The sequence below is a fragment of the Metopolophium dirhodum genome, chromosome 1 (assembly GCF_019925205.1).
Source record: "Metopolophium dirhodum isolate CAU chromosome 1, ASM1992520v1, whole genome shotgun sequence".
NCBI lineage: Eukaryota > Metazoa > Arthropoda > Insecta > Hemiptera > Aphididae > Metopolophium > Metopolophium dirhodum.
In genome coordinates, this window is record NC_083560.1 from 143,307,600 (window position 1) to 143,333,578 (window position 25,979).

The 25,979-nt window shown below is 33.3% G+C and overlaps 4 protein-coding genes and 1 long non-coding RNA gene across 5 annotated transcripts in view; 2 read left to right on the top strand and 3 right to left on the bottom strand.

Moving 5' to 3' along the window:
- Positions 1–17,181, top strand: part of LOC132935139 (uncharacterized) — a 494,638-nt gene extending 477,457 nt beyond the window's left edge. The window contains exon 2 of the mRNA XM_061001602.1: positions 17,068–17,181. The gene's annotated coding sequence lies outside the window, so the exon portion shown is untranslated. The remainder of the gene's footprint in view (positions 1–17,067) is intronic.
- Positions 6,402–8,353, top strand: LOC132933015 (uncharacterized). Its single transcript, XM_060999353.1, has 2 exons — positions 6,402–6,467; positions 7,382–8,353. Exons 1-2 carry the CDS (start codon positions 6,402–6,404, stop codon positions 8,351–8,353), a joined length of 1,038 nt encoding a protein of 345 aa, XP_060855336.1.
- On the bottom strand, positions 9,704–10,400 carry LOC132933988 (uncharacterized). Its single transcript, XR_009662968.1, has 3 exons — positions 10,273–10,400; positions 9,905–10,153; positions 9,704–9,838 (listed from the first exon to the last, which is right to left on the bottom strand). It is a non-coding gene; the product is annotated as an uncharacterized LOC132933988 (long non-coding RNA).
- LOC132933016 (uncharacterized) lies at positions 11,383–12,267 on the bottom strand. The gene has a single exon (XM_060999354.1). It carries the CDS (start codon positions 12,265–12,267, stop codon positions 11,383–11,385), a length of 885 nt encoding a protein of 294 aa, XP_060855337.1.
- Positions 17,182–23,833: 6,652 nt separating the features above from the next.
- On the bottom strand, positions 23,834–24,864 carry LOC132937381 (uncharacterized). Its single transcript, XM_061004203.1, has 4 exons — positions 24,735–24,864; positions 24,601–24,659; positions 24,138–24,337; positions 23,834–24,069 (listed from the first exon to the last, which is right to left on the bottom strand). The coding sequence occupies exons 2-4, from the start codon at positions 24,646–24,648 to the stop codon at positions 23,913–23,915; spliced, it is 405 nt and encodes a 134-aa protein (XP_060860186.1). The 5' UTR covers positions 24,649–24,659; positions 24,735–24,864; the 3' UTR covers positions 23,834–23,912.
- Between the last annotated feature and the right edge of the window lie 1,115 nt (positions 24,865–25,979).

A 25,979-nucleotide genomic window follows, 5' to 3' on the forward strand; every position in this document is an offset into this window, starting at 1 on the left:
CCTTAAGTCGGGGTACTGGCAAGTTCCGCTACACGAAAATGCACGAAAATATACGGCATTCCGAACACGTAGAGGTCTATATCAGTTCAGAGTCCTCCCCTTCGGTCTAAAGAATAGTCCAATGACTTTCATGAGACTCATGAACGAGGTCATGAGGGGGTACCAGGATGATTTCGTACAAGTTTACCTGGATGATATTGTAGTATTTTCAAGGGACGAGTACGAACACCAGGCCCACTTAGACAAGGTTCTCGAGCGGCTCAAGAGGTTTGGACTAACGTGCAACACAAAAAAATGTAAAATCGGCCTACGCGAAATTTCATTTTTAGGGCACATCGTAGACTCGGAGGGCATACAAAAACAACCGGAAAAATTGGTATGCATTGACAATTTTCCGGTTCCCAAAAAGGTTAGGGACGTACGAAAATTTTTGGGCGTGTACAACTGGTACAACCAGTTCGTAGATAATTACGCGGATACCATAGCACCTCTCACTAACTTATTAAAACAGGGAGTACGATGGAAATGGACAGAGGTAGAACAACGCGCGTTCGAAACAATAAAAAACGCGCTAGTCACATCACCAAAATTGTCGCCACCCGATTATAGCAAACCGTTTTGTCTGCAAACAGATGCAAGCGAAATAGGAGCCGGTGCGGTACTTTTCCAACGGGGTGACAGACCGGAGGAAAGATGCATAGTGTCCTACGCAAGCAAAAAGTTTAGCGAAACGCAAACAAGGTACGCCGCGGTCGAACGCGAGTGCCTAGCGATAATCTGGGCGACAGAAAAATTCCGTCCATACCTAGAAACCCGACGTTTCGAACTCCTAACCGATAACTCGGCACTAACATGGTTACACAGGGCTAAAGACAAAAATTCAAAATTAACACGTTGGTCACTACAACTAGCTAATTTAGATTTTAGTACGGTACACGTCCCGGGAATACAAAACGAAGCACCAGATTTGTTATCTCGTGACCCGGCACCGGGCACACCCGTAGACGAAGATCAGTGTTGACCTCGAACCTGACCGAATATTTTCCATGTTCGATAACCACGTTAGTGACGACACACCAATCACCGCGACGACTATCGGAAAGTGGCAGTCCGAAGACGCCACAATCCGCGAAGTAGTCGCCGGTCACAGGTGGGACGGGCCAGCGCGGAACACTAGGAGCACAAAATCGGGAACAAACGCATACGTTTTTTCCGAAGGTCTCTTACGCGTAAACGTAGGCTCCCACACACCCGTCGTGATACCAAAAACCAAAGCACAACATGCATTTGGAGGTGTCACGATCACGTCTTATCCAACCACCCGGGTTGGAAAGAGACGTACCGGGCGGTTCGACAACGGTACTATTGGAAAGGTCAAAAAAACGACGTCAGGTTATATGTCGGTGCGTGCCACGTATGTGCGTGCACGAAACCACTAAACTCACGTCCAAACGACCCAATGCAACCAAGAACCCCCCGTGAACCATGGGAAGTTATCAGTGTCGATCTCATGGGCCCATACCCGAGTTCTGGTAAGGGAAAATCGTACATACTGGTAGCAACCGACTGTTTTAGTAGGTGGACCGAGGCTTACCCCTTAGGAACAGCAACCTCTAAAACAATAATCGAAACGTTAGAACGCGAGTTCTTTTCGCGTTTCGGTTACCCCCGCGTGTGTCCCAGTGATAACGGCCCACAGTTTGTGTCAAACGAAATGATGAACGCGCTAGAACGCTAGGGGGCACAGGGTTGGACGACCCCAGTCTACCACCCGAGGGCCAACCCAGTCGAACGCCGTAATCAAGATTTAAAAAAAGGGTTACGCGCACAACTAGTAACGGGCAAACATAAATCTTGGGACACGAAACTACCCTCAATCCTATTTTCGATACGGAACAGGTGCAACGAACAGACATGCTACCCACCCGCGGTCCTTGTCCTCGGCAGAGAGTGCAAGAGACCCGGAGATTGGGCGCTGTCTAAAGCGGCACCGGTACACATCGAAAAAACACATGAAGAGAGGGTAGAGCGGGAAAAACGTATTTTAGGCAAAAAGGTAGTGGTAAAACCAAGCACGAACACCGGCACACCGGTGAAGTTCGGTAAGGGCGACGTAGTCTACTACAAAGCATACCACTTATCTAAGGCACACAAAGATTTTCACGCCGGTTTCGCACCAAAGTGGTGGGGACCGGTAAGACTGGCGATACAGGTCGGGAAAGGAGTCTTCCAAACCGACCAACAACCGCCGCGGAAAATACATGTGTCATGCCTAAAACGGGCACTGATAGGCCAACATTAAATAAACAATTATCTGTAATAACAATCATTTACAGACAACATGACCGGACAACAGCAGGAGAAGTGGCAGCAGGTTGCCGAACTCATACAACGGCTGGGGCTGGTATCCGGTGGCCAGGATGAGCCGCGAACAGCCGCCCAGGGCGCGAGGATGACTACCCGCCAACTCCTGCAGGACCCAGTGCGGGCGGCCATCTGCAACCGGGGCTGGGAGGAACGCACGACGGACATCCAGCGGAGGTTGCGGCCACACCGACCACCATCAACATCAACACCCGGTAACCGCACACCGTCCCTGACAAGGCCACCAACCCCAGCAACGACACCTGCCCCCGTAACACCTGCGGAGCCGGCACCGGTACCCAGGCCAACAGGGGTACTCCCCGGCCCAACGGGAAGGGTGAGGACGGAGGCGCAGCAGGCACGGAACTGCCGTAAATTCCAGCAGCTGAAGGAAAAGAGGAAGGCCAGGGAAAGCGAGGCAAGCCAACAACGTCGGCTTGCCAAGCAACCCGCGCCAACCTCAGACCCGGAAGCAGCCTGCACGCCTCCGGCCAAACCAACACCGATGGAGGTGGACAAACCGGCATCCAAGGACGGCAAGTCCGAGGAGCCGGGACAGCCCACCAGCCAGGAGTCGCCAGACCAATCAGAGGCCACGGTGGACATAACCGAGGCAGATTGCCTGGTGGCGTTCGAGGGGATGCCGGAGTTGGACGACACTCACTCGTTCTACACTCCGGTAGGGTCCCCAAAACACCCCCAGTAACACACACGGGCGCGGGCAAGTCTACCTCAAGTGAAAGCCAGAGGTAGTACAAGCCACCCCGTCCCATAAAGGCACACAGACACCGGTACAAGTGTACCCCGTGTGACGGTTTGGCGGGGGAGTATGACACGGTACGCAGCGGCCACCAGTACAAAGTACAGGTACCGCAGCGACCAGTCTACATTTTTCGTCAACCGCCACTACGGGCTACAGCGCGACAACGCCAACTCCCCCACCACGTCACAAAGGCACAAGGTGGGACGGGAAGGCGAGTCGCGTAGAACGAGTACCGGCCGTCGTAGACTAGTCTCTAGTCAAAAAGACACACGTAACGACCACAACCTACATACCTATTTCATATAGCCGCCGTCTGTGGTTCTTGTTTCTTTTTTCGTCAATATCGTTTCGTATACATATATTCATTATAATTATATACGTCAATAAATACAAATCTTGTCACCGAAATTGTGTTGTCATATTCGTTTCAAACCTATAACACCACCTATTCTACCCCATCAACGACCGGCTCTCCGCGGACCACCTACCACCACCGTCGTAGCCGCGTCAACTACATACACGTTCTTCTATGATACGGTTATGAAGTTGAACTAACGGAGAAGGACCGGGTTGTAATATTTTTTTCAAATGCTGTAAATAATTTTCGAAAGGAAAAGCTGAAAAATTATCTACTACACCATATTTTTTGCAGTCATTTGCCAAATGAATAAACGAATGTACATTGTATGAAACATTTCCACCAAATACTTGAGAAAATGTTTTTACAAAATGTTTAGCTAAAGCATTGGCATAATCATTTTGGCTATAAACAGTTTTACTACAGCTCAAAATTCTCATGACAATATTAAACATTATTAAATTGTTATACACAGGTAAACTAACTATATGTTTAAATTAAAATGGTCCCGTGTACAACATTATTTGTCGTAGTTCGGTAGCTTTAAAGGTATGGAAGTCACTTAAGTTGTCTGGCACACGAACAAAGTCTGAACATAGATATTTTGAAATAATTTTCAAACGATTATTTATTAAGATGATTTGATCCTTAGAAAGTCGAATTTGACCACATGAATTAACAACTTTAGACCCTCTTACAATACAATGTAATATTTTTTTCATAATACCCAAGCAACAAATATGCATATAGTCCAAAGGGATATTTGAGAAAAGCCCGATACCAGTAATATCTAATAAAGGAGATATTCCAACATGATGTTCTTCATTAGTACGGTTTAAAAATGAATCATCAGTTCGTTCTTGAGCAGTTTCGTCATTAAATGATACACTACCATGCAAATACTCTCCTTCGACCATACATTTTTCACAACTGAAGTATCCAGAGTGCCCTTTAACCTGTTTAATATAAGCTCGAGCTGGTGCATCAGCAATTAATCCTTTTAAATGTACACTTATATTGCTATCATCAACTTGCAAACCATTATTTATGAGATCATTAAGTTCAAGAATAAAAAGAGAGAGGTATTCATGAACATTGTATGGTTTTTTTTCTCCAAAATAAGAACCAACAATGAAAGGTTTTATAGAATTATCAACAAAAATACCACATAAAATAGGCCACAATGATTTGCCCTTTCTGTCAATTGGCAACCCATCAATATTGAACCATAATTCAAAGACCGTTAGTTGACGAACGTGTGGATCTCTATTTAATAAATGTTTTAATCCATTGGAGATACCAAAATGGATGTACTGACCACCAGTGATTGTTTTTATTTCTACACTTCCAGATCGGGGAGTTGTTAATAAGGTCTTGGAATCTGTTGGTAATGATTTTAAGCTCTCCAAATTATCCACAGATTTCAATAATTTTAATAATTCTGAAGCACGACTTCTTGGAAGTCTAGAATTAGTTATTAACGAGGCTAGTTTTAAATCAAAAGTATTCAAATCGGGTACATGTTGAAGAATATTTATTTCTCTAAGTTCCAAACATGGTTCAGGCTCATTATTAGAATAACGTTCGATAACTCCTGGTAACGTATTAAGGCTTGAATCTATTTGGGAAAATTGTTCAGGTGGTTCGACTTGTTTGGATTGAATAGAAATAACATTATCTGTGTTGTTGACTAAATAATTGATTTCAACAACCTTTTCTCTCCGTCTTTTAGAAACTTGTGATAAGCAGCTACTGGGCTTATAAGCAATTTTGGGCATTTCCTTAAATTTTAAAATAAAATGAATCGATCAAAAAACAAACATTTGAATAATTACTAAAACTAATTATTTATTTAGCTTAATTTATTTCAATTCTAACTTATACAAAAATGTGGCTCTATATAAAATGGATTAATATTTAATACTGCTTTTTTAATACTGCTTATTGATAAAAGAAAAAAATGCCATTAAAACTGTAATTTCTTTTATATTGGACGCTGGCTTTATTATATAATTTTAAAATGTAATGTATAATTTTGTATCATGCATAACTTATTAATTGTTGAGAGCTATCCATAGTTTTGTAATAATATAGCTAATAAAAAAAAAAAAAATAAAATAATTTACGGTCATACCTATTATTTAATTGTGTAGGTATATAATATTTGATAATTAATTAACTGTTCAATAAAATAATAATGTTATATTTGTTTTAAACTTACTAGAATTTTTTTTTGTTCATCATTTGATTCCAGTGCCTTTAATTCTTCAAAATTTTTTACTGGTATTTTTAAATTAGATCTATCAAAATAGCTTTTATCCTCATTATTAAATCCTTTGTTATTTACCATTCTGATTAAATCAACAAGATATTCTTGGTTTTTGGCAAGGTCTACTTTTAATGTTTCGTTGTCTTTTTTTAATACATTTATCTGTCCTGCAACTGATAAAAGAGCTTAATAAAACAAATTGTATTTAAAATAAATATAATTTAAACTGTGATGTATACCATTTTTTAAGACATGACCAATATTCATCAACATTTGAGTAGTGTCTGGTACATGATCATCTATAAATAGTAAGTAATCAAAAATACAGTTGTTGAACATATTTAATTGATTAATGATGATAATATAGATTATTACCACAGATAGTTAATGGCTGACTATACTCCGACCGGAATAAGAACGTACCCGGGCGGCGGACTAAATCAGGTTTGTAGTGCGCCGGTCGTCTCTGATTGGCTGAAACATTTACGGTCGCATCGGTATACAGCGCTGTCTCAAATTACCACATAATACACCGTGTTGTAGTGATTCAGCTGCTCATCAGCATACAACGTTTGCTGCTATAGTGCTATTTAGTTGATTTTATTTTATACTACGATTTGTTTATTTGAAGTGATACTGTCATCATTATGAGTTCTTCAGATGAAAAAACACCACAAATTATGACTCCAAAGAAAAAGAATCCTAAAGGAAAAGTAAGTTAACATTGTTTTTTTCTAATTAATTATTACAAATTTTTACAAGAAAATTATCACATACTATTAACCTACCATTAAACTAGCAATAAAATATATATTTTTTTAATGCCGGTTCACAAGAAGCATATAAAATATTTTTGAAAAGCTTAGCGCGTATGAATTAAGTCCTACCATAATAAAACGTGTGTTTTTTGCGATATTAATCAAATCATTCAAAATAGTATCGGTACATCAAAAGTGTAAATCGAGTTTTATATATTTCATTTAAACGATGTTCATCTAAATCGTATAAAATGGTTACATGGTGTAATATAACGTACGTTTTTCTACCGTTTCTTTTGCTTTACCTTCAATACAATAGGTTTCGTAACATTCCTTTTTCGACCGTTAAGATGACCCCTCTTATTATGAGATACAGGTGTTCAGTACGTGCCTGCATGAAACGGCTATTACAAAATTCCACATATTACATTTAAGTATACACGATTCCACATGATTTTTTTCATGTATAATAATATAATAAAACATTTTAAAACTATTGAATATTAAAAAAGTTAATGCATTAATCAAATAGACCTGTTACACCCTGTACACTGGATGTTTCAGCATTATTTGACAATTATAAAAAATTAGAAAAATCCCTGTTAATGTATATTAATTAAGCCTTTATATATTTTGAAAGTTTGCGAAATTTTTCATTCAATTATCGTATTTCTATCGATATTAGTTTTTTATATCATTTTTAGTCAGATTATTTTGTCGAAAACTTATCGTTACACGCTTGTAAAACAAGTATAGAGAAAAGAGATGTATTTATGAACACTTTTCAATTTATTATAGAATAACAAACATATTACTTATCTTTTTGAATAAAAAATAATATTAATTAAATAATGGTTCTTACTTTTCAGCCTGTCTGTAGTGGTCAGAAATTGATCATTATCAACCACTACAAGTCGGTATTGAACAATAGCGGCAAGATGAAGTTTCGTGAGCTCATCACTCACATTTCTGAAAATCTTGGTATTGGTTACCACACAGTTCGTAAAACAATATCAGAATACAATACTACAAAATGTGTGAAATCACCTAACCGAAAAAGACAAAAGCCTGGTATTGTTGACAAAATAGATGAATTTGATAAGAACGCAATACGCAGAAAAGTTCATTCATTTTGGTTCAACAAAGAACTGCCAACAATTCCAAAGTTATTATCGGCAATAAATGAAGACGAAACCTTGCCAAATATTAAAAAGACTTCTTTAGGAATAGTGCTTAAAAGTTTAAATTTTAAATATACTAAACGTCAAAGAAATAGTTTCCTTTTAGAAAGAAGTGATCTGGTTGCTTGGCGTAGAAATTATTTGCTACAAATTCGTCAATTTCGAGAGGAAGGAAGACCAATCTATTATTTGGATGAAACGTGGATTAATGTTGGGGACTGTAGCACCAAAGTGTGGGTTGATCAAACGGTCACATCACATAGAATGGCATTCCTGGAGGGACTGTCGACCGGTGCACCAAATCCAACAGGCAAAGGGAAACGCTTGATCATCCTTCACATAGGGTCTACCGATGGTTTCTTACAACGTGGATTGTTATGTTTTGAATCTAAAAAAAATACGTCCGATTACCATGACGAAATGAACGGGCAGACATTCAAAGAATGGTTTGAAGAAATATTGCCTCTACTCAAGGATAACGCCGTTGTGGTGATGGACAACGCACCATATCATTCGGTAAAATCAGAAAAGGTTCCAAATATGAGTTGGAAAAAGGCAGATATTGTTAACTGGATACTATTAAAAGATGAAGAAATTGATATCACCAATAAGGCAAAAAGCGACCTCATAGAAATCGTGAAACGTCTCAAACCTAAGTAATTATAAAACAAATCAAATAATAATAAAAACGCTAATTAATGTTTTTTTTAGGTATAACACTTACGTAATTGACGATATTGCAAAAGAAGCCAAAAAATCAATATTAAGACTGCCCCCCTACACTGCGAATTAAACCCGATTGAACTGGTTTGGTCGATGGTGAAGCAATATGTCAAAGCCAACAACACGACTTTTAAATTAACTGATGTAAAGAATTTGCTTTACCAAGCCTTAGATAGGGTAACACCGGGAGACTGGCAGAACTTCATATCTCAAGTGATAACCGAAGAAAAAAAATTATGGAGTATGGAATTTATATGTGACGAGATGATCGATGAACTTGAGACAAATCCAAATTACATCCTAACCATAGGCGATACGTCCGACTCATCCGACGATGCCGATGACGAGGACAACGATCTCGGTTGTTGTTCTTTAGAATAATAGAATATTAATTGTTGTAAATATTTATTTTTTTGATAAATTTTAAATTAATTTTTTCTTAAAAAAAATTATTTGAAATGTTTTTTTGTCTTTAATAGTGTCATTAATTAGTGCATTCCATGTTAAATTAATATATAGTATATTATATTACATAATGTAGTTGTATTAAATTATATTATATAATTATATATGTATTACAATAAAAATATTTAATAAAGTAAATAATAATATTAAGTTATAATATGTTTAGTTTAATAATATGTTTATAATATTAAGTTATAATATGGCAGATAACAAAAAAAACTGTTGTGCATTATACACCTATGCATCATTACTTGAGCGCCCTGTATAATAATTACAGTAATTAATAGTTGATTAATATCATCACTTTGTATGCAATATCGTCGGCACCCAATATAGACAAGGTGGTGGAGGGGAACCGGTCGCCGCCTGCGCGACGAGGTACGTTCTTATTCCGGTCGGAGTATATAATCTTCTACTAATGGCTGACTATCTTCAACTAATTTTTCCACATTTGGTAAGACAGTGATTTGAGTTGATGAATTTAATATAAATTCCAACTCATTAGCAGATTCATCACAATTGAATAAATCAAATGAATCTAAAAACATAAAAATATATTATTTTACGGTAATTATTTTCACAATACCTGTTGGTTGTGGAACTGTATCTACATGTTTAAATTTGGTGTTGAATATTGAGTCACTTTCATCACTATAATTTGAATCAATAGTTACTTTTTTGTTTTGTGTTTTCTTTTTACCTAAAAATGTAATAAACCAATTAAACCTAACCTTTAACTATATAGGTAATATTTGTAACACAATAAAAAAAATTTACTTGAATGGGTATTCAGTTTCTCTTTTTCTTTTTTATAGTCATTATTAAGGTCTTCATCACTGCTATATGAGTTAAAACGTTTCCTTTTTATATGTTTTCTACGGTTTTCTGTCTCTTCTATTTCTGTTGAGCTGGTATAACAGAAATTTAATAATTTTTTCTTCGCCAATGCATGAGTTTCTGTCAATAGTAAAATAAAATAGTTTATCAAATTAAACATTACAATAATTGTATAATATAACCAACCGAAAAATTTACGTGGCAGACAGTCGTGTTCTTCCCACGAATTTAAAGGTTTTTTTTGTGATAAAGCAAATTTAGACATGTTTTTGCCACCAGGCCAACAACAAATAAAACGCTTTGATATATGATCAACTTTAATCCAACTACAAGGTACCACTTCAATAGATTGTTCATTTAAAAATTCAACTATGGCAAATTTACTTTGATTGATTTTAATTTTGATTACAATACAATTTGCTTCTAAATAGGAATCTAAAAAATATGAGAGAAAATAAACATAGGTACACTAAAAATATATGATTTTTGTACAAATAATTCATCATCAAAAAATAATGTATAAAACTATCATAAAAATAATAAAATTAATTTACCGGTTATATCTTGAACCTGTCCAATTTTTTTATCCCAATTAAAATCGACTTAAACATTTTGTTCAGCTTTTTTAGTTCCATGTTCAGTTGGCCAATACCATTCGTACATTTTTCCAACTACAGGGATTCCTGACTCCTTATTTATTATCCATGACTTTGGAACGATTGTTAGGATGTTTTCATTGTTACCCGGGGAAACAATGATAAAGTACAAAATGGCATTCGTCATAATTAACTACTAAAAAAACTAATTCATTATAACCACAATATTATGTTAACATTATTTCTATTCTTAACTAAATATACCTGATTAACAATTCGTATGTAATAATGTACATACATTGAAAGTTGAATGTGGAATTATATTAGTAGTTGGAAAATAACAGGCTTTAAATTTAATACTATTCACATGATATAATTTTAAAGTAGACGATAATTTGCTACATTCATACATTCCAACAAACATAGATGAACATGGTAAATTATAAATTGGGACAACTTTCTCAAATATAGAACAAACTATAAATATGTCACCATTTCTATTTATGACGTTTTTAACTAGGCCCACTTTATTTGAGGCCATAATAATACAATCATCTCGTTTGTTAGACCTACGTTTTATATTTTCTATTCGTATGGTAAATGTTTTAATAAACAAAATTGAATACTGACTAACTGAATCACAAGAAATATCTTCAGGTAAAGGACCATTAAAATGATAACCATCTAAAATGGGATAATTAACTAATGATTTAAAAATAGAAGATTCACATGCACGTTCTTCAGTGATACGATTATAAAGTTGGGTTAAAGGAAATCGACCTGGTTGTACTATTTTTTTTTATATGTTGAAGATAATTTTCATATGGGAAAGAAGAAAAGTTATCTAAAACCCCATATTTTTTGGCATCTTGTGACAAATGAATAAGAGAATGTACATTATAGGAGACATTTCCGCGGCCATAAATCAGACAAAATGTTTTTACAAAATGCTTGCTTAAAGAATCAGCATACTCATTTTGAGTATAAACTGTAGTCTTGCAGCTTAATATACGCATAATGACATGGAATATAAAAAAATTGTTGTAAACAGGAATGCTAACTATGTCTTTAAAAAGGTAAGGTCCCGTGCATAATTTGTCTAAATTCAGTAGCCTTAAAAGTATTAAAATTGTTTAAATCATTTGGAATTCGAGCAAAGTCTGAACAGATCCATTTCTTAATAATTTTCATTTTTTGATTTATTGATATAACCTGGTCTTTAGACAACTTAATATAATTACAAGCATCTTCCACTCGAGTTCCTTTAAGAATAAACTGCAGTATTTTTTTCATTATCCCAAGGCAACACAGATGCATATAATCCAGTGGAATAAAAGAGATAAGTCCAAGACCAATTATTCTCAATAATGGGGACGTTCCTATGTGATGCTCTTCATTATAACGGTTTGTGAAAGACTCATCAGTCCGTAATTGAGCTCTATATCCAGGAAAAGAAAGGCTTCCTGATAAATATTCACCTTCTTCTTCACACTTTTCACATCCAAAGTACCCAGAATGTCCCTTTACTTGTTTTATAAATGCACGAGCAGGAGCGTCGGCAATTATACCTTTAATGCGGACATTTAAAATTAAATCATCTATTTGTAAACCATTTGTTAATATTTCATTAAGTTCTTCAACAAATTCAGATAAATATTCATTTACACTAGAAGGTTTTTTTATTCCAAAATATGAACCAACAATAAAAGGCTTTATAGAGTCATTTATACATAGACCGCACAATATTGGCCAAAATGAGGATCCTTTCTTATCTATTGGTAATCCATCAATATTGAACCATAATTCAATTACAGATAATTGATTCACATTTGGCTCAGTCTTATATAAATTAGTTAATCCATGCACAATACCAAAATTAATGTACTGACCACCACCAATAGATAAAATATTGATGTTATTTGATCTAGGAGTGGACAATAATGTTATGTACATTTTATGATATTAATATCATGATTGTATATATTTGTTTTACATAGCAGTTAAATTGTTAGTGTAATGTAAAAATTGTTATCGTACTGCACTTCAAAAATCTATAGTTCTATTACTTAATTACTGCTTTACCAAAATTTAAAAAATTTTAATTCTATATAAATAAGTATTTAGAATATTTATACATACATAACTATAATATATTCAAACAATAATTAATATAGGTACTTACAACTGTATAGTAAAGTGCAGTATAGTCAGCTGTGAATTTCCAATGGCACTGGCAATTTGGGCAGATTAGCACAAAAAACAAACAGCGTCTCTTATAATTTATAAACGAATACGATGGAGTATGGACGAAATGCTTCGTCACGCCAACGGCCAAAAGTCAAATCAATACAACGGCTTTAACGGCTCGTACATGGTACATCAGCATAGGCGATAGACCGTCGAACAAAGATGCTGTGAGGCGTGAGCGGGGAGGTAGTTGCTTCTAGAATATTCTACGCCGACAGCGCTGTCGGCGGACTAGTTGTACTTTCACACGACGGGTAAACCGACGGACCCCGCGTAGCTTACCCCGCCTACGAGGAAGTAAACGTTGTCTGATTACGGGTAAACAAGGATCTGACACACTATTAAATCGTGATCTGACATCATGTTTCAGAATTCAGATCATAGGTAAACGTAAATTTAACCGAATCAGCTGATCGAGTTTCGTAGTTTCGCTTCTATATTGTTCTATGAGTAATTACCAGATGTACAAAAAAATGTTTACCCAAATCGGTCGAGCCGTTACAGAGGAGTTCACAGTTTCACACACTAACACCGTGACACGAGATTTTATATATTTAAATGATTAAAAACTCAATCATTTTACATGGACTTATAAGCTCCCCACGGCTCTGTGTTCTGAAAATGATCTGGACCCTCCCCATGACAAATTCCTAAATACGCCACTGCCCACTGTGGGTAAACTAAACGAATATTTTTCGCCCTATATACACGTTTCTTCGACCAACCAATTATAAACGTACTGTCGACGTTAAATAAACGTAGTGTAGTAAGCCAGTTACTACTTAACAACACCATTGTAATATAATAGTTATTATACTATACTATAGATTAGCTATACTGTAATTCGGCATATATCGGATAATAGAAACGGAAATAAGGGTTCCTTCTGTTTATTAAATAATATTACATTTTAATGTCTTGTTTGAGAAACGGATATTAGGAACTCATTGAACCATATAATTGCTCTGTATACCACAATGTTCAATATATAAAAATATGAAACAGTAGAATGATTATTTTGATTACAACACTGTACGCAACGATAGTCATTATAAAAAAATATTAATATTATATTAAAAATGATTATATCAAATCGAATACACAGAATTATACTGGAAGTCATAAAATGCGTGGGCCGGAACGATGGTCACACACATCACATCCGTGAGTCGAGATACAGTAGCTATAGGCAAGGGGTACGGGGAACTTCATATATAAGGGAGCCCGAATCGGCCTGTTTTCAGACGTGTACTACCACCCATTAGTGCAAGCACCTTCACGCCACTCTGTACGAGCATATTTTGGACTTAGAAATATTATCAACAATATAATAAAATTCACAATAAAACAACAACTGTCTTTTATTTATTATCAACCACGACTACAACATCAGATAAATTGTCTGCGACCCGCAACGTTAATATCTCGGCAGCCACTTATCTGCTATTAGAACTACGATAGTAGGTACCAAGCTGTCGAGAACATTACACTGGCGCAGTCGAAAAAGGAGGTTCAAGGAGTTTCAAGACGAGGCGAGCAGTCAAAGCGGCGGATTTAAATTTCCAAAGGCGAGTCTAGCAGTCAAGGCGGCTACATTCAACTTCGGAGATCCAGTACCGACGCAGCGGCTACACCACGTCAAGCAGCTCCACGGAGGTAACAGTTGAGGTCTGATCAACCAAGGCGACTCCGGGATCAACGAACAGTTCAAGACGGGCCAGCAGTCAATCAAGAAAATGAACACAGCAGTGGCAACAACGTTATTGTGAGTATATTAATTAAGTGAAGATAGATAATTAAAATTAAAATTGTATAGCTTGAAGTGCACGTCTCACGTTGATACATATATATCAGCGTTTATTTTATACTTGGTGGTGGTGTAAAATATTAGGGAAAAATATTCGAATAAAATTAAATAAAGAAAAAAAATAGGAAACAAGCTTGGGAAGAACTATATACGTATTTTATGATAGACAGCTGTAGACTGATCTAGGGTTTTTATGGTAAATAGACGGCAAGGACCGATCTAAGATTTTTTTTATGATAGACAGCTGTAGACTGATCTAGGATTTTTATAGACGGCAAGGACCGATCTGAGATTTTTTGTGGTAGGCAGCAGGGACTGACCTAAGAATTTTATGGTATTTTGTGATAGGCAGCAGGGACTGACCTAAGAATTTTATGATATTTTGTGATAGACAGCGGAGACTGATCTAATAAATTAAAGTAGACAGCGATAGGCTGATCTAGGAAATTGATGCACGCGCGTAGCATTTTTGAAGTATATATGAGAATAATTGATTAAAGTGAAATATTGAATATTGAATTGAAATATAATTGTTGAGAGAATTTAAGTGATATATATTGAAAAAAAAAGAGATTTTGAATTAAAAGGCAGTAGATGACCTTATTAAAGTAATTGACGTCAAATTTTGAAAAGTTTTGAAAGAAAAAGAGAGAGATTTATTATAGGGGCCCTAGGATAAGAAATAGTATAACATTAATAAGAATAAGTTGATAGAAATAATTATTAGAAAAAAAAATTGTTAGTGTTTAAAAGATTAAATGGTAAAGCGCGTATTTTAGGAAATTAAATCATTTAGGAAAAATTAGTAATAATACTTTTAAAGTCTATAGTCTATAAAAATAGGGGATAGGAAGTCGAATATTATTAGAGGGATTTACGGAGTAGCTAACCGGGGAATTTTTTCGTTATAATATTCGAGCGTAGTACGAGCGCGTACGCATAAAAAAAAAAACATCGCGGAACAGGGCGAGGGAAACGGGTGAGGGGATACCGTATCGAAATTTAACATGCGTAACATAGGCGGTCGAACGTTTTACGTGTTATTAGATAGGTACTCATCCATGTCCAACGTACGACGAGCGTTTACGTATATTTCATTTTAATATTTGTGCATGATATTTATTTTATAAGTAATAATTTTTACGTATTATTAATTTTGGTGACGGTAGTTACGTATTATTAGTTTACAAATCAATAATAGTATATACATGTAGAGTAAATACTTTTTGGTAATTACTCACGCGGATAGGATATTAATAAATTTAGTAGATATAATTTATAAGTACCTAGTAGATATAATTTATTAAAAATTATATATATGTAATGTTTAGATAAATATATGTCAGAATCCGATAGTTCAGATATTGATACTAGTTCTGCGGACAGTTCAATAAAAGTTGAAAATTATAAATCTAGGAAAGAATTAAAAGAGGCAGTTTTAAAAGACGCTGTAAAGAAAGAATTTTTAGAACAAACTAGGAAAAACATAGTTAAAACTGTTAGGAAAAATTTAGTAAGAACACATAGTTTAACAGAACAGATAGGTACCGCGCCACGGAAACAAACCGTAGGTCGGTTAGGTACTAGGTCAGACTCAAGCGTAATTCACGTGCAGTTAGAGTCAGTGGTTAAGAAAAAAATGAGTAAAATGGATTTAGATAAAGCAATTGCTATGATACCTATTTGCACGGGCAAAAAGGACGTAGCCGAATTTATAAATATTTGTGAAATCGCAATTAAAGAAACAACGGAAGCAGATACACCGATATTATTAAAAATAATTACTTCTAAGTTAACGGGAAATGCGTTAGAAGTAACAAAATATCGAAATTTAGAAACATGGGGAGCAATAAAAACAATATTAGAAGGGGCATTCGAACAAAAAGTATCGGAGAGGGCCCTATCAATAGCTTTAAACACGGCACGTATGGCCGAGGGAGAAAGTGTAGCAAAATTCGCTAGTAGAATCGAAGAGTTGTATTATAAACTCTGCGCGGCAAGTACGATAGGTCTAGCTCAGGCCGAGGCAGATATAGTGAAAAAACAAACTAAGAAACAGGCAATGATCATATTTATGACAGGGTTACCTCATCACCTATATACAGTATTGAAAAGTCGAAATCCCAGTACATTGGAACAATGTTTCAAAACGGCGATCGATGAGATGCTCGAATATGAGTCAAAAGTAGAAATGGATAAGTTGCAGAGACAAATCGGTAATGGAAAACAGGCAGACGTCAATAACGAGGAAAAACGACAAAATGGTGGTAATACAAATAACGCAGTTAATCGCGGAGGAAACGGTAATTCAAATCAAAGCAATAGAAATAACAATTTCAACGGGTATAACAACCGATATGTTAATCACAACAACCGCAATAACTATGGGAATAATAATCAGAGCGGATATGGCTCACACATGGTTAATCGCGGCGGTCAACGAGGCGGAAACGGCTATGGACGGAATTTCAATGGCAATAAAGTACAACAAAATAATATTAACCGAGGCACCGGATGCTACACTTGTGGTAGATCAAATCACATAGCACGAGATTGCTGGAGCAATCGACCTAATGCGCAACAAAATACGTATAACAATAATCGTGTAAACGGCACGCGCCATGCGGACAACAGCAATAATGTTCGTAGGGACAATAACAATACTCAGGGCATACTTTGCAGTTACTGCAATAAGATAGGTCATGAAATTTCAAGCTGTTATACAAAACAGAAAAACGAAAGAAGCACGTCGGGAAACGCCAACGGACCATCACCAGTGGGAGTCAGATTGGTCCAAGAAATAGTTCAAGACCCACACACAGGATTTTCCACATCACAGCAAAATTAATAGACAACCACATTACTTTAGAATCACCCAGTTTTAATAAGAATCAAATTAAATTATTAGTCGATACTGGGGCGGATCTAAATATAATTAAAATTAATGCATTAAAAGGAAACACTGAAATTAACGAAAACGAAAAAATTTATTTGAAAGGCATCAATGAAAAAATAGTTTCTACAATAGGAAAAACAGAAATAGAATTAATAATTAATAATGAAGCATTCGAAACACAATTTTATGTTGTAAACAATATTTTTCCGATTCTGGCAGACGGAATTATTGGTAATAAATTTCTAATAGATAATCATGCAGTAATAGACGTTGCTAATAACACGCTAACAATAAATAATAATAAAACCGGAAGCGATAGTGACATCTGTTTTACATTAAAACCGCGCTCAGAGACAATAGTACAAATCGATATACCGGATACAGAAATGAATAATAAAAATATTTTAATTAATAAACAAGAATTAATACCGGGCGTATATTGCGCGAATATTTACAATACAGTCAAAAACAACAAAACTACAATAAGCATATTAAATATATCTGAAAAGACACAGGAAATAAATGTAGGTCAAGTGCGTAATATTTCATACGACACGGATGTTTTGACGGATAGCGTACGGTGTATAAACACAATTGACACTGAACGCTCGCGTCGGGTCAGGGCGTTGATACGTACTGATCATCTTCAAGTTCACGAATATAATTCGATAATAAAAATATGTGAACATTACGCGGACATTTTCTATTTAGAAGGGGATAATCTTACGTGTACTACGGCAGCAGAACACGTAATAAAAGTTCCTAAGGATTTGAAACCGATTTATAAAAAACCATATCGTTTACCGTTTTCACAACAACCGGAGATAGAAAAACAAATAGGACAAATGATGAAAGATGAAATCATAGAAAGATCAATGAGTCCGTTTAACGCACCATTAATATTAGTCAAAAAGAAGGAGGACGCCTCGGGAAAACAAAAATTCAGAATAGTTATCGATTTTAGCGCAACTTAACAAAAGTCTGAATTCGAAATTAAATAACCTAACACCAGAATTCATAAAAAATTATATTTTGCGTGGAGATAAAATAAATGTAGTGGTATTGTTTGGGGGATCATACGATAGGAATATTTTAAGTAGACTAGGGTTAGGACATATAGAAGTTCTAAATATCAGATGCTATGATTTGAATTTCGATGGGGACTTCTACATGATATTAGAAAAATTAAAGGGAAAAATAACTGAAAGAATTTTCGAATTTAATGTAGGAAGAATCCAGAAAAAGGGTAGGCTATTGAACTTAACGGAAGCGCATAGCGGCGTATGTACACAAAAACATAAAATAACATACGCTCACGACCCAAAGACTGATGTGAGATTTACAAAATGTATATTTAACAGAATGGTTAATGAATATGGGTACCAAAATTTGGTGAAACAATTCCAACCTATATAGACAATACCACGCACCTAGCACCACGTTGTAGAAATATAATTTTTTTGCGAATTTATAAATTTTATTATAGCAAATAACAAAGTAGCTTAATTAACACACTAAAGTAAATATATATAGAAAAAAAAATAACGCTAGATATTAATAATTAACTAACAGAATACCACAAATAGTAATTTTAATTTCATTAATTTCAGAAAAACAAAAGAGAAAGAAATAGCATTAGGAATCGGGCGGTAAATAATAGGGGCATATTTTGTCTATTTTATTGGAGACTGACAAATGGTGCACTATTATGCACCGAACGGTTTGACCACTTAAGGGAAATGTTGGAGTTTGATCGTTTGGTGATTGGTTGGGAAAATCGTGTGAATAGTAGATTTTTTTAACGGGATCACCAAGGGACCAAATGGCCATAATAACTCACAATAAGAAATTACAAAATCTTATTAGTTTAGCCAGTGTCGCGGGAGGATGCTTTGAATTGCAGCACACTCTGGCGACACGGGTTCAATTAGCAAGATAAGATCATTACGAAAACAGAATAGTATAGAATCGATTTAATACTAGTCTTGATCATGTAATAAAACTTGAATACAATAGTTTATTGTTGGTCTGGACTTGTAGTAAAAAGATACAATCTAATTACAGTATAGGGTTAGTAATATTAACTAGGCATAAGATATAATGATATAGCGATTAATGGAAAATATATATATAGAAGCAAACGTAAACGTAGAATGAAAAAAAAAGAAAGTTAGGAACATAATAGCATGTATTGGCGTAAATAACATGGTGATGGAATAATAAATATATTAATCTAATTTATTTAAAATATAATTAACCGGTAATGGAAAATAAAATATAGTAAACACCACTATTTTATCATATATATATATATTGCACGAAAAAAAAAAAAATATATTGTAATAGATTTTAAGAATTCATGTTATATTAAAATATTATTACACATATTATATTAACACTAAGATAAGATTATTGATGTAAACAAAAAACACAAAAAAAGAATATATTGTTAATCACATAAGATACTAACCTAGATAATAAGCAAAATATATACTGTAATATTGTGAATCATAATCTGTATTCTGTCAATAATAATTAATATGGTGAAATGTACCATATAATTATAATGATGTATTTAATTTAAAACATAAAATGTAAACATGTAATAATTGAATGTAATGTAATAATTGATATATGTAAAATTTGTAATCATAGGAAAGTGCTTGAACTAATGGAGGAAGTTTGAGTTAATTTTTCTCATTTTAAACGATAAAAATCAACTTTTAAAGGGGGAGATGTAGTAAGCCAGTTACTACTTAACAACACCATTGTAATATAATAGTTATTATACTATACTATAGATTAGCTATACTGTAATTCGGCATATATCGGATAATAGAAACGGAAATAAGGGTTCCTTCTGTTTATTAAATAATATTACATTTTAATGTCTTGTTTGAGAAACGGATATTAGGAACTCATTGAACCATATAATTGCTCTGTATACCACAATGTTCAATATATAAAAATATGAAACAGTAGAATGATTATTTTGATTACAACACTGTACGCAACGATAGTCATTATAAAAAAATATTAATATTATATTAAAAATGATTATATCAAATCGAATACACAGAATTATACTGGAAGTCATAAAATGCGTGGGCCGGAACGATGGTCACACACATCACATCCGTGAGTCGAGATACAGTAGCTATAGGCAAGGGGTACGGGGAACTTCATATATAAGGGAGCCCGAATCGGCCTGTTTTCAGACGTGTACTACCACCCATTAGTGCAAGCACCTTCACGCCACTCTGTACGAGCATATTTTGGACTTAGAAATATTATCAACAATATAATAAAATTCACAATAAAACAACAACTGTCTTTTATTTATTATCAACCACGACTACAACATCAGATAAATTGTCTGCGACCCGCAACGTTAATATCTCGGCAGCCACTTATCTGCTATTAGAACTACGATAGTAGGTACCAAGCTGTCGAGAACATTACAGTAGATACACCACGTAAGGTAAACGAATATAGCTCTACCTATCTTAAACGAAAAATAAACGAATATTTTTCGTCCTATTTACACGTTTCTTCGACCAACCAATTATAAACGTACTGTTGACGTTAAATAAACGTAGTCTTACCACGGAAAATATACAAATATGTATCAACGTATTTTAAACCTAATATATTCGTATATCCTTACACGTATATCGATGTAAGTTCGACCAACCAATATTACACGTATGATCGACGTTAATTAAACGTAGTTTTACAACGGAAAATATACGAATATGCATCAACGTATTTTAAACCTAATATAATCGTATATCCTTACACGTAAATCGATGTAAGTTCGACCAACCAATAATTACACGTAGTATCAACGTATATTATACGAATATTAATTACGTACACACGTAATATATATACACCAACATTATCCTTAGTATACACGTATATTATACGTGCTGTATTTACTGGGAATACTATATAGTATATAAACGTGGTATAAGTATTTAACTAAATATAATAATATAATTTATAAAATATCAAAAGTACTTACGTCGATGATCAGCTGCTGTATACTCGAATATCAATCGAACAAGCACACTTTACACTACCGTACGTTACTATAATATACTATATAAGCTTATACTATATTATAATATAAGCTTATATAACTTATAGGCGAGCTTATAGGTGAATACAAAAACAAGTAGGTACTTATAATAATATAATTATTATTAAACTTTTATTTAAATTCAAACATCGTCATTACTCTTTAAACACAAAAGTAGTAGTAATTTGGGGAGTCTGAGTTAATTTTTACGGGGAGATGAAAAAAGTTCAAGGGGGAAAGTCCCCCTTGCAGTACATTTGATCACCGTATACCTAAAAATTCTAATATGTATGGTTGGGGAGTCTGAGTTAATTTTTACGGGGATATGAAAAATGTTCAAGGAGGAAAGTCCCACTTGCAGTACATTTGATCACCGTATACCTAAAAATTCTAATATGTATGGTTGGGGAGTCTGAGTTAATTTTTACGGGGAGATGAAAAACGTTTAACCAGGAATGTATGCCTTACAGTGTAACCAATATCCCTATAATTTTCTTGGGAAAAAATCAAAACGATTTTTTATTTGGCAGACAAGATATTATTGAAAACATTTAGCCAGTTATTATCGAACCGTTGTACAATCAAGTTGTGTTATTTTTTTTTTTTTTAGTAAATTATCTTATTCATTCGATTTTTTTTCCAACCAATTATTTTTAGTTTTATTAAAAACCATGAATTTACAGAAGTTTTCTAACGATTTTCCTTCGTTGGTTTATTTAATAAGACATAATTCGTATCCAGTACATTCAGATTTTACTACATTTTTATCGAGATTAAAATCGTATAATTCATTTCCACCTACTTTGTGTCAAAATAAATATTCGCTATCTGAGGCCGGATTTAAGTATTCAGGAACTGCTGACATTGTCGAATGTTTTTGTTGTGGACTGGTCTTACAAAAATGGACCAAAGATGACATTCCGTTTGTTGAACACGCAAAATGGAATCCTAAATGTATATTTGTTTTACTTTGTAAGGGTTATGAATTTATAGAAAATGTAAAAAACGAATATTTAAAATCTACACATGTTTGTGATTGTAATCAGTCTTATTCATAGTATGTTATTTTACTTGAAGAAATTAATTACACTTCAATAAATTGTAATCATTTAAAAAATAAATATTGTATTAATCAACTTAAATGTGTTAATAATTGATTTTATATGTCGTGGACCTGTAGCCGAGTAGAATAATGCGTCAAGTCATAATTAAATATAGTAGGTTTAAAATTCAATAAAGTTACAGGTTCAAAGATCCAGGTAAGTATCCCCTCTCTACGCGTTATTTGATTTGGTTTCATGGTCACTTTAGTTTTTATATCAATTTCAACCACATAAGTTTTGTATATAATAATACAGGATTCAAGTAATATACTCAGTTTTCAAATATGTGTGTTGTAAGGATCATCCGTTATTTTATTCCACGTTATTTAAAATTAAAATATTTTTTACATTTATGCGTTTTTTTAAAAAAAATTATCAAAAAATCGACTATATCAGAAAGAACACGTAGCAGTACAATATGATTCCAATTGTTGTTTCAAAGTCAGTAATCGATATACGACCTCTTAGCAAGAAAAGTGCAACTGTTGGATTTTTGGTTGATAAAAATATGTTTAATGTTATTATATTACTCCAATGTAATTTCACAAAAAAAATGATAATGGTCGATTTAATACAGTGGTATACACTAATTTCGGATTCAATTTATAGCTCAATAACTAATAATCTACATACTAATAATTGTAAACGTATAAAAATAACAGATATCATGTATTATTCAGTTAATTTAAATCAGCTTACTATCAAATTGTATGTTAATAACCAATTTATCACGTTATCATATAATGATCTCCATCGAATAAAAGAATTACAAGAATGTATAAATTCGTATATTGTTGAAAAGCAGAAAAAGTTGGTTTCATATAAGTCAACTTTTGATACAGTGTATTCATTAATTAAATCAAGCATTAATATTCTACCATTATCTTGTCAGCGAAATGATTTTACAAACCAGTATATACAAAATTTTGATTTTAGCAATTATTTTGTACAGAACGAGGATTTTAGTTTTATGTATGAAATACTTCAATTCCACAATAATTCACCATCAGATATAATATTAAATGATATTAAAATATAACGTTGCGATCTACGACTGCTTTATCATCAGCTGCAGCAGCAGGTTGTTTACGAGTTGCGATCATACAGCTGCTGACTATTGTTATATTATAACAATATTATATTATATGACTATTATTAATTTTTATATTGACAACCTTTGTGTTTTTAGTGCTATGATTTATTTCTGTAAGTATTGCACATAATCATAACATTATACTTTTCTAACATTATTTTTTTTTTTTTTTTTTACTCTTTAAACTTTATACTATTAATAATATTACATTAATACTAAATAAAAATTACCAATATTATTGTAAAAATAGAAACAAGATTAATTATTTTATTATAATGTTACTATTTTTATTATACAATCATTAAATTATAAATGTTTATAATTTGCAATATTGATAATATAGTATATACATTTAAATTGTTGTTAATTTATTTTTTAGTATTTTTAATAATTTTTTTCTTAGGATCTGCTGAAAACCGGTCCAATATTTCACGAACAACGTCATTGATTTTGTTTGAAATGTTCGAATCTTTTGTATCTCTAGTAGATGTATGAATTTTAATACTAGCTTCCGCATGTTTCCATCTAGTATAAAAATTCACTTTTTATATTTTTTATTTTAAACATGTTATAGTCCATAGTTTTTTACTAACCTTTCATCTGACGGAATATCTTGAATTGTACTAATTTTGTAATGCTGAATAACATAGTAGTCTTCACAGTGTGGTGCAACAGGGCATTTAAAAGTGTATGAATTATTTCCTTCCTTCATTGTTAATGTGTTCAATACATCATTTTCAACTTTCCCTTTTGATATCAAATCCATAAAAATATCCTTGTATGATTCCGATTGCTGATATATGAAATAAAGTAACATTTCAATTGATATTAAAAATGTGTGTGTGTGTGTGTGTGTGTGTGTGTGTGTGTGTATGTGTGTATAATATTTTAGAATTTACTGATTTTTGGTTTAACAGGTTTTACTGAATATGAACTTTCCTGCTATTATTTAATAAAATATCAATATAAATATAAAATTATGTTTTGTATCTATTATAATAAATGTACACACACACACACACACACACACAAACACAATCAAATGGGAATACTTACATCTTCATTTGATGAGCTTTCGTCAGTAACATTGGTATATGAAGACATTGTATTTTTACCTTTAATAAAAATTTACGAGTTAAGATTTTTAATATACTAGTTTTTAAAACTTGTACCAGATCAAAATATATTACTTGTTATGTAGTCTTGTAGCGGTTTTGTAATGTTGTGAAGCGACGACGCATCAAGTCTAGTAAATGATGTTGAGATTTAACACTGTCTATAATCAATGCATGCCGACTGCTTATATACAATCTAATAAGGTTGTATGAGTGTGTAAGTCATGTGTAAGTCACAGTGTATGAGATAATTATAGGTATAAATAAAATAAATGTAGTGTACTCATTTTGTTTTAGGCTTTCCACATTTAATTAAACATAAAGGTCCTTTGACCAGATTACCTATGATAATTTATAATTTTAAATAACTTTTACACATATATATATAATGAAAAAATGTCTGTTTGCAGTTTAATATTATGATGTGGTGTAATATTGCATGGTTATTTTATTATCAGGTAAACTGGTCTGATTAATTAGGTATAAATAAAATAAATGCAGTGTACTCATTTTTTTTAGGCTTTCCACATTTAATTGAACATAAAGGTCCTTTTATCAGATTACCTATGTTAGTTTATAATTTTAAACAACTTTTGCATAAATATACATATAATGAAAAAATGTCTGTTTGCAATTTATAATCAGTCTAATATTATGATGTGGTGTAATATTGCATGGTTATTTTATTTTCAGGTAAACTGGTCTGATTAATTAGGTATAAATAAAATAAATGCAATGTATAATTGTGTTGCACATTGTCATCATTTGATTAGATTACCCACTTTATTCAATAATTAGTAATGATTTTTTATATTTGTAAACTTTTTATCTACATATTAATTCCAATTTTTTATAAAAAAACATCAAGACCTATGTATAATAACTGCATCAGCATGTCATCTAATATTAGAAATTTATTAACTAGTGCTAATGTGGTTCAATGATGTTCTGTATATTTTCAATAAATATGATAGTATATATAAATATAGATTCATTTTTCATTGAACTCTAGAGTTTGTTAGGTCTATGATTACAGTTATATAACTAATTCTTAAATAATCTGTGTAGGGTAAAGTATACAGTTTTTGGCACTCTTGAGAAAAGTGTATATTTGATTCCATGATATTTCAGACTTAAACATAGTTAAAACTTGTATTATCATTTTCAATGATTTAGCAAATTGTTATCAATTTTACCTTATGATTATTATATATAAATATTAAATACTTTTTTTTTTATTTACCATCAAGTATAAAAAAACTGAAAATTATAGTTATTGGCACCTAAAATTGTGTTATTGGTTTTATAATTTCTGTTATT

What these genes read in the sequence shown, in the direction of transcription:
- LOC132933015 (XM_060999353.1), top strand. Translation starts at nt 6,402, where the DNA reads ATGAGTTCTTCAGATGAAAAAACACCACAAATTATGACTCCAAAGAAA. An exon ending in AAAAGAATCCTAAAGGAAAA is followed by an intron (nt 6,468 to 7,381) that starts GTAAGTTAACAT and finishes CTTACTTTTCAG; the next exon opens with CCTGTCTGTAGTGGTCAGAA.
- LOC132933016 (XM_060999354.1), bottom strand. Translation starts at nt 12,267, where the DNA reads ATGTACATAACATTATTGTCCACTCCTAGATCAAATAACATCAATATT.
- LOC132937381 (XM_061004203.1), bottom strand. Translation starts at nt 24,648, where the DNA reads ATGTCTTCATATACCAATGTTACTGACGAAAGCTCATCAAATGAAGAT. An exon ending in AAAGCTCATCAAATGAAGAT is followed by an intron (nt 24,338 to 24,600) that starts GTAAGTATTCCC and finishes TTCATATATCAG; the next exon opens with CAATCGGAATCATACAAGGA. An exon ending in GATATTCCGTCAGATGAAAG is followed by an intron (nt 24,070 to 24,137) that starts GTTAGTAAAAAA and finishes TTTTTATACTAG; the next exon opens with ATGGAAACATGCGGAAGCTA.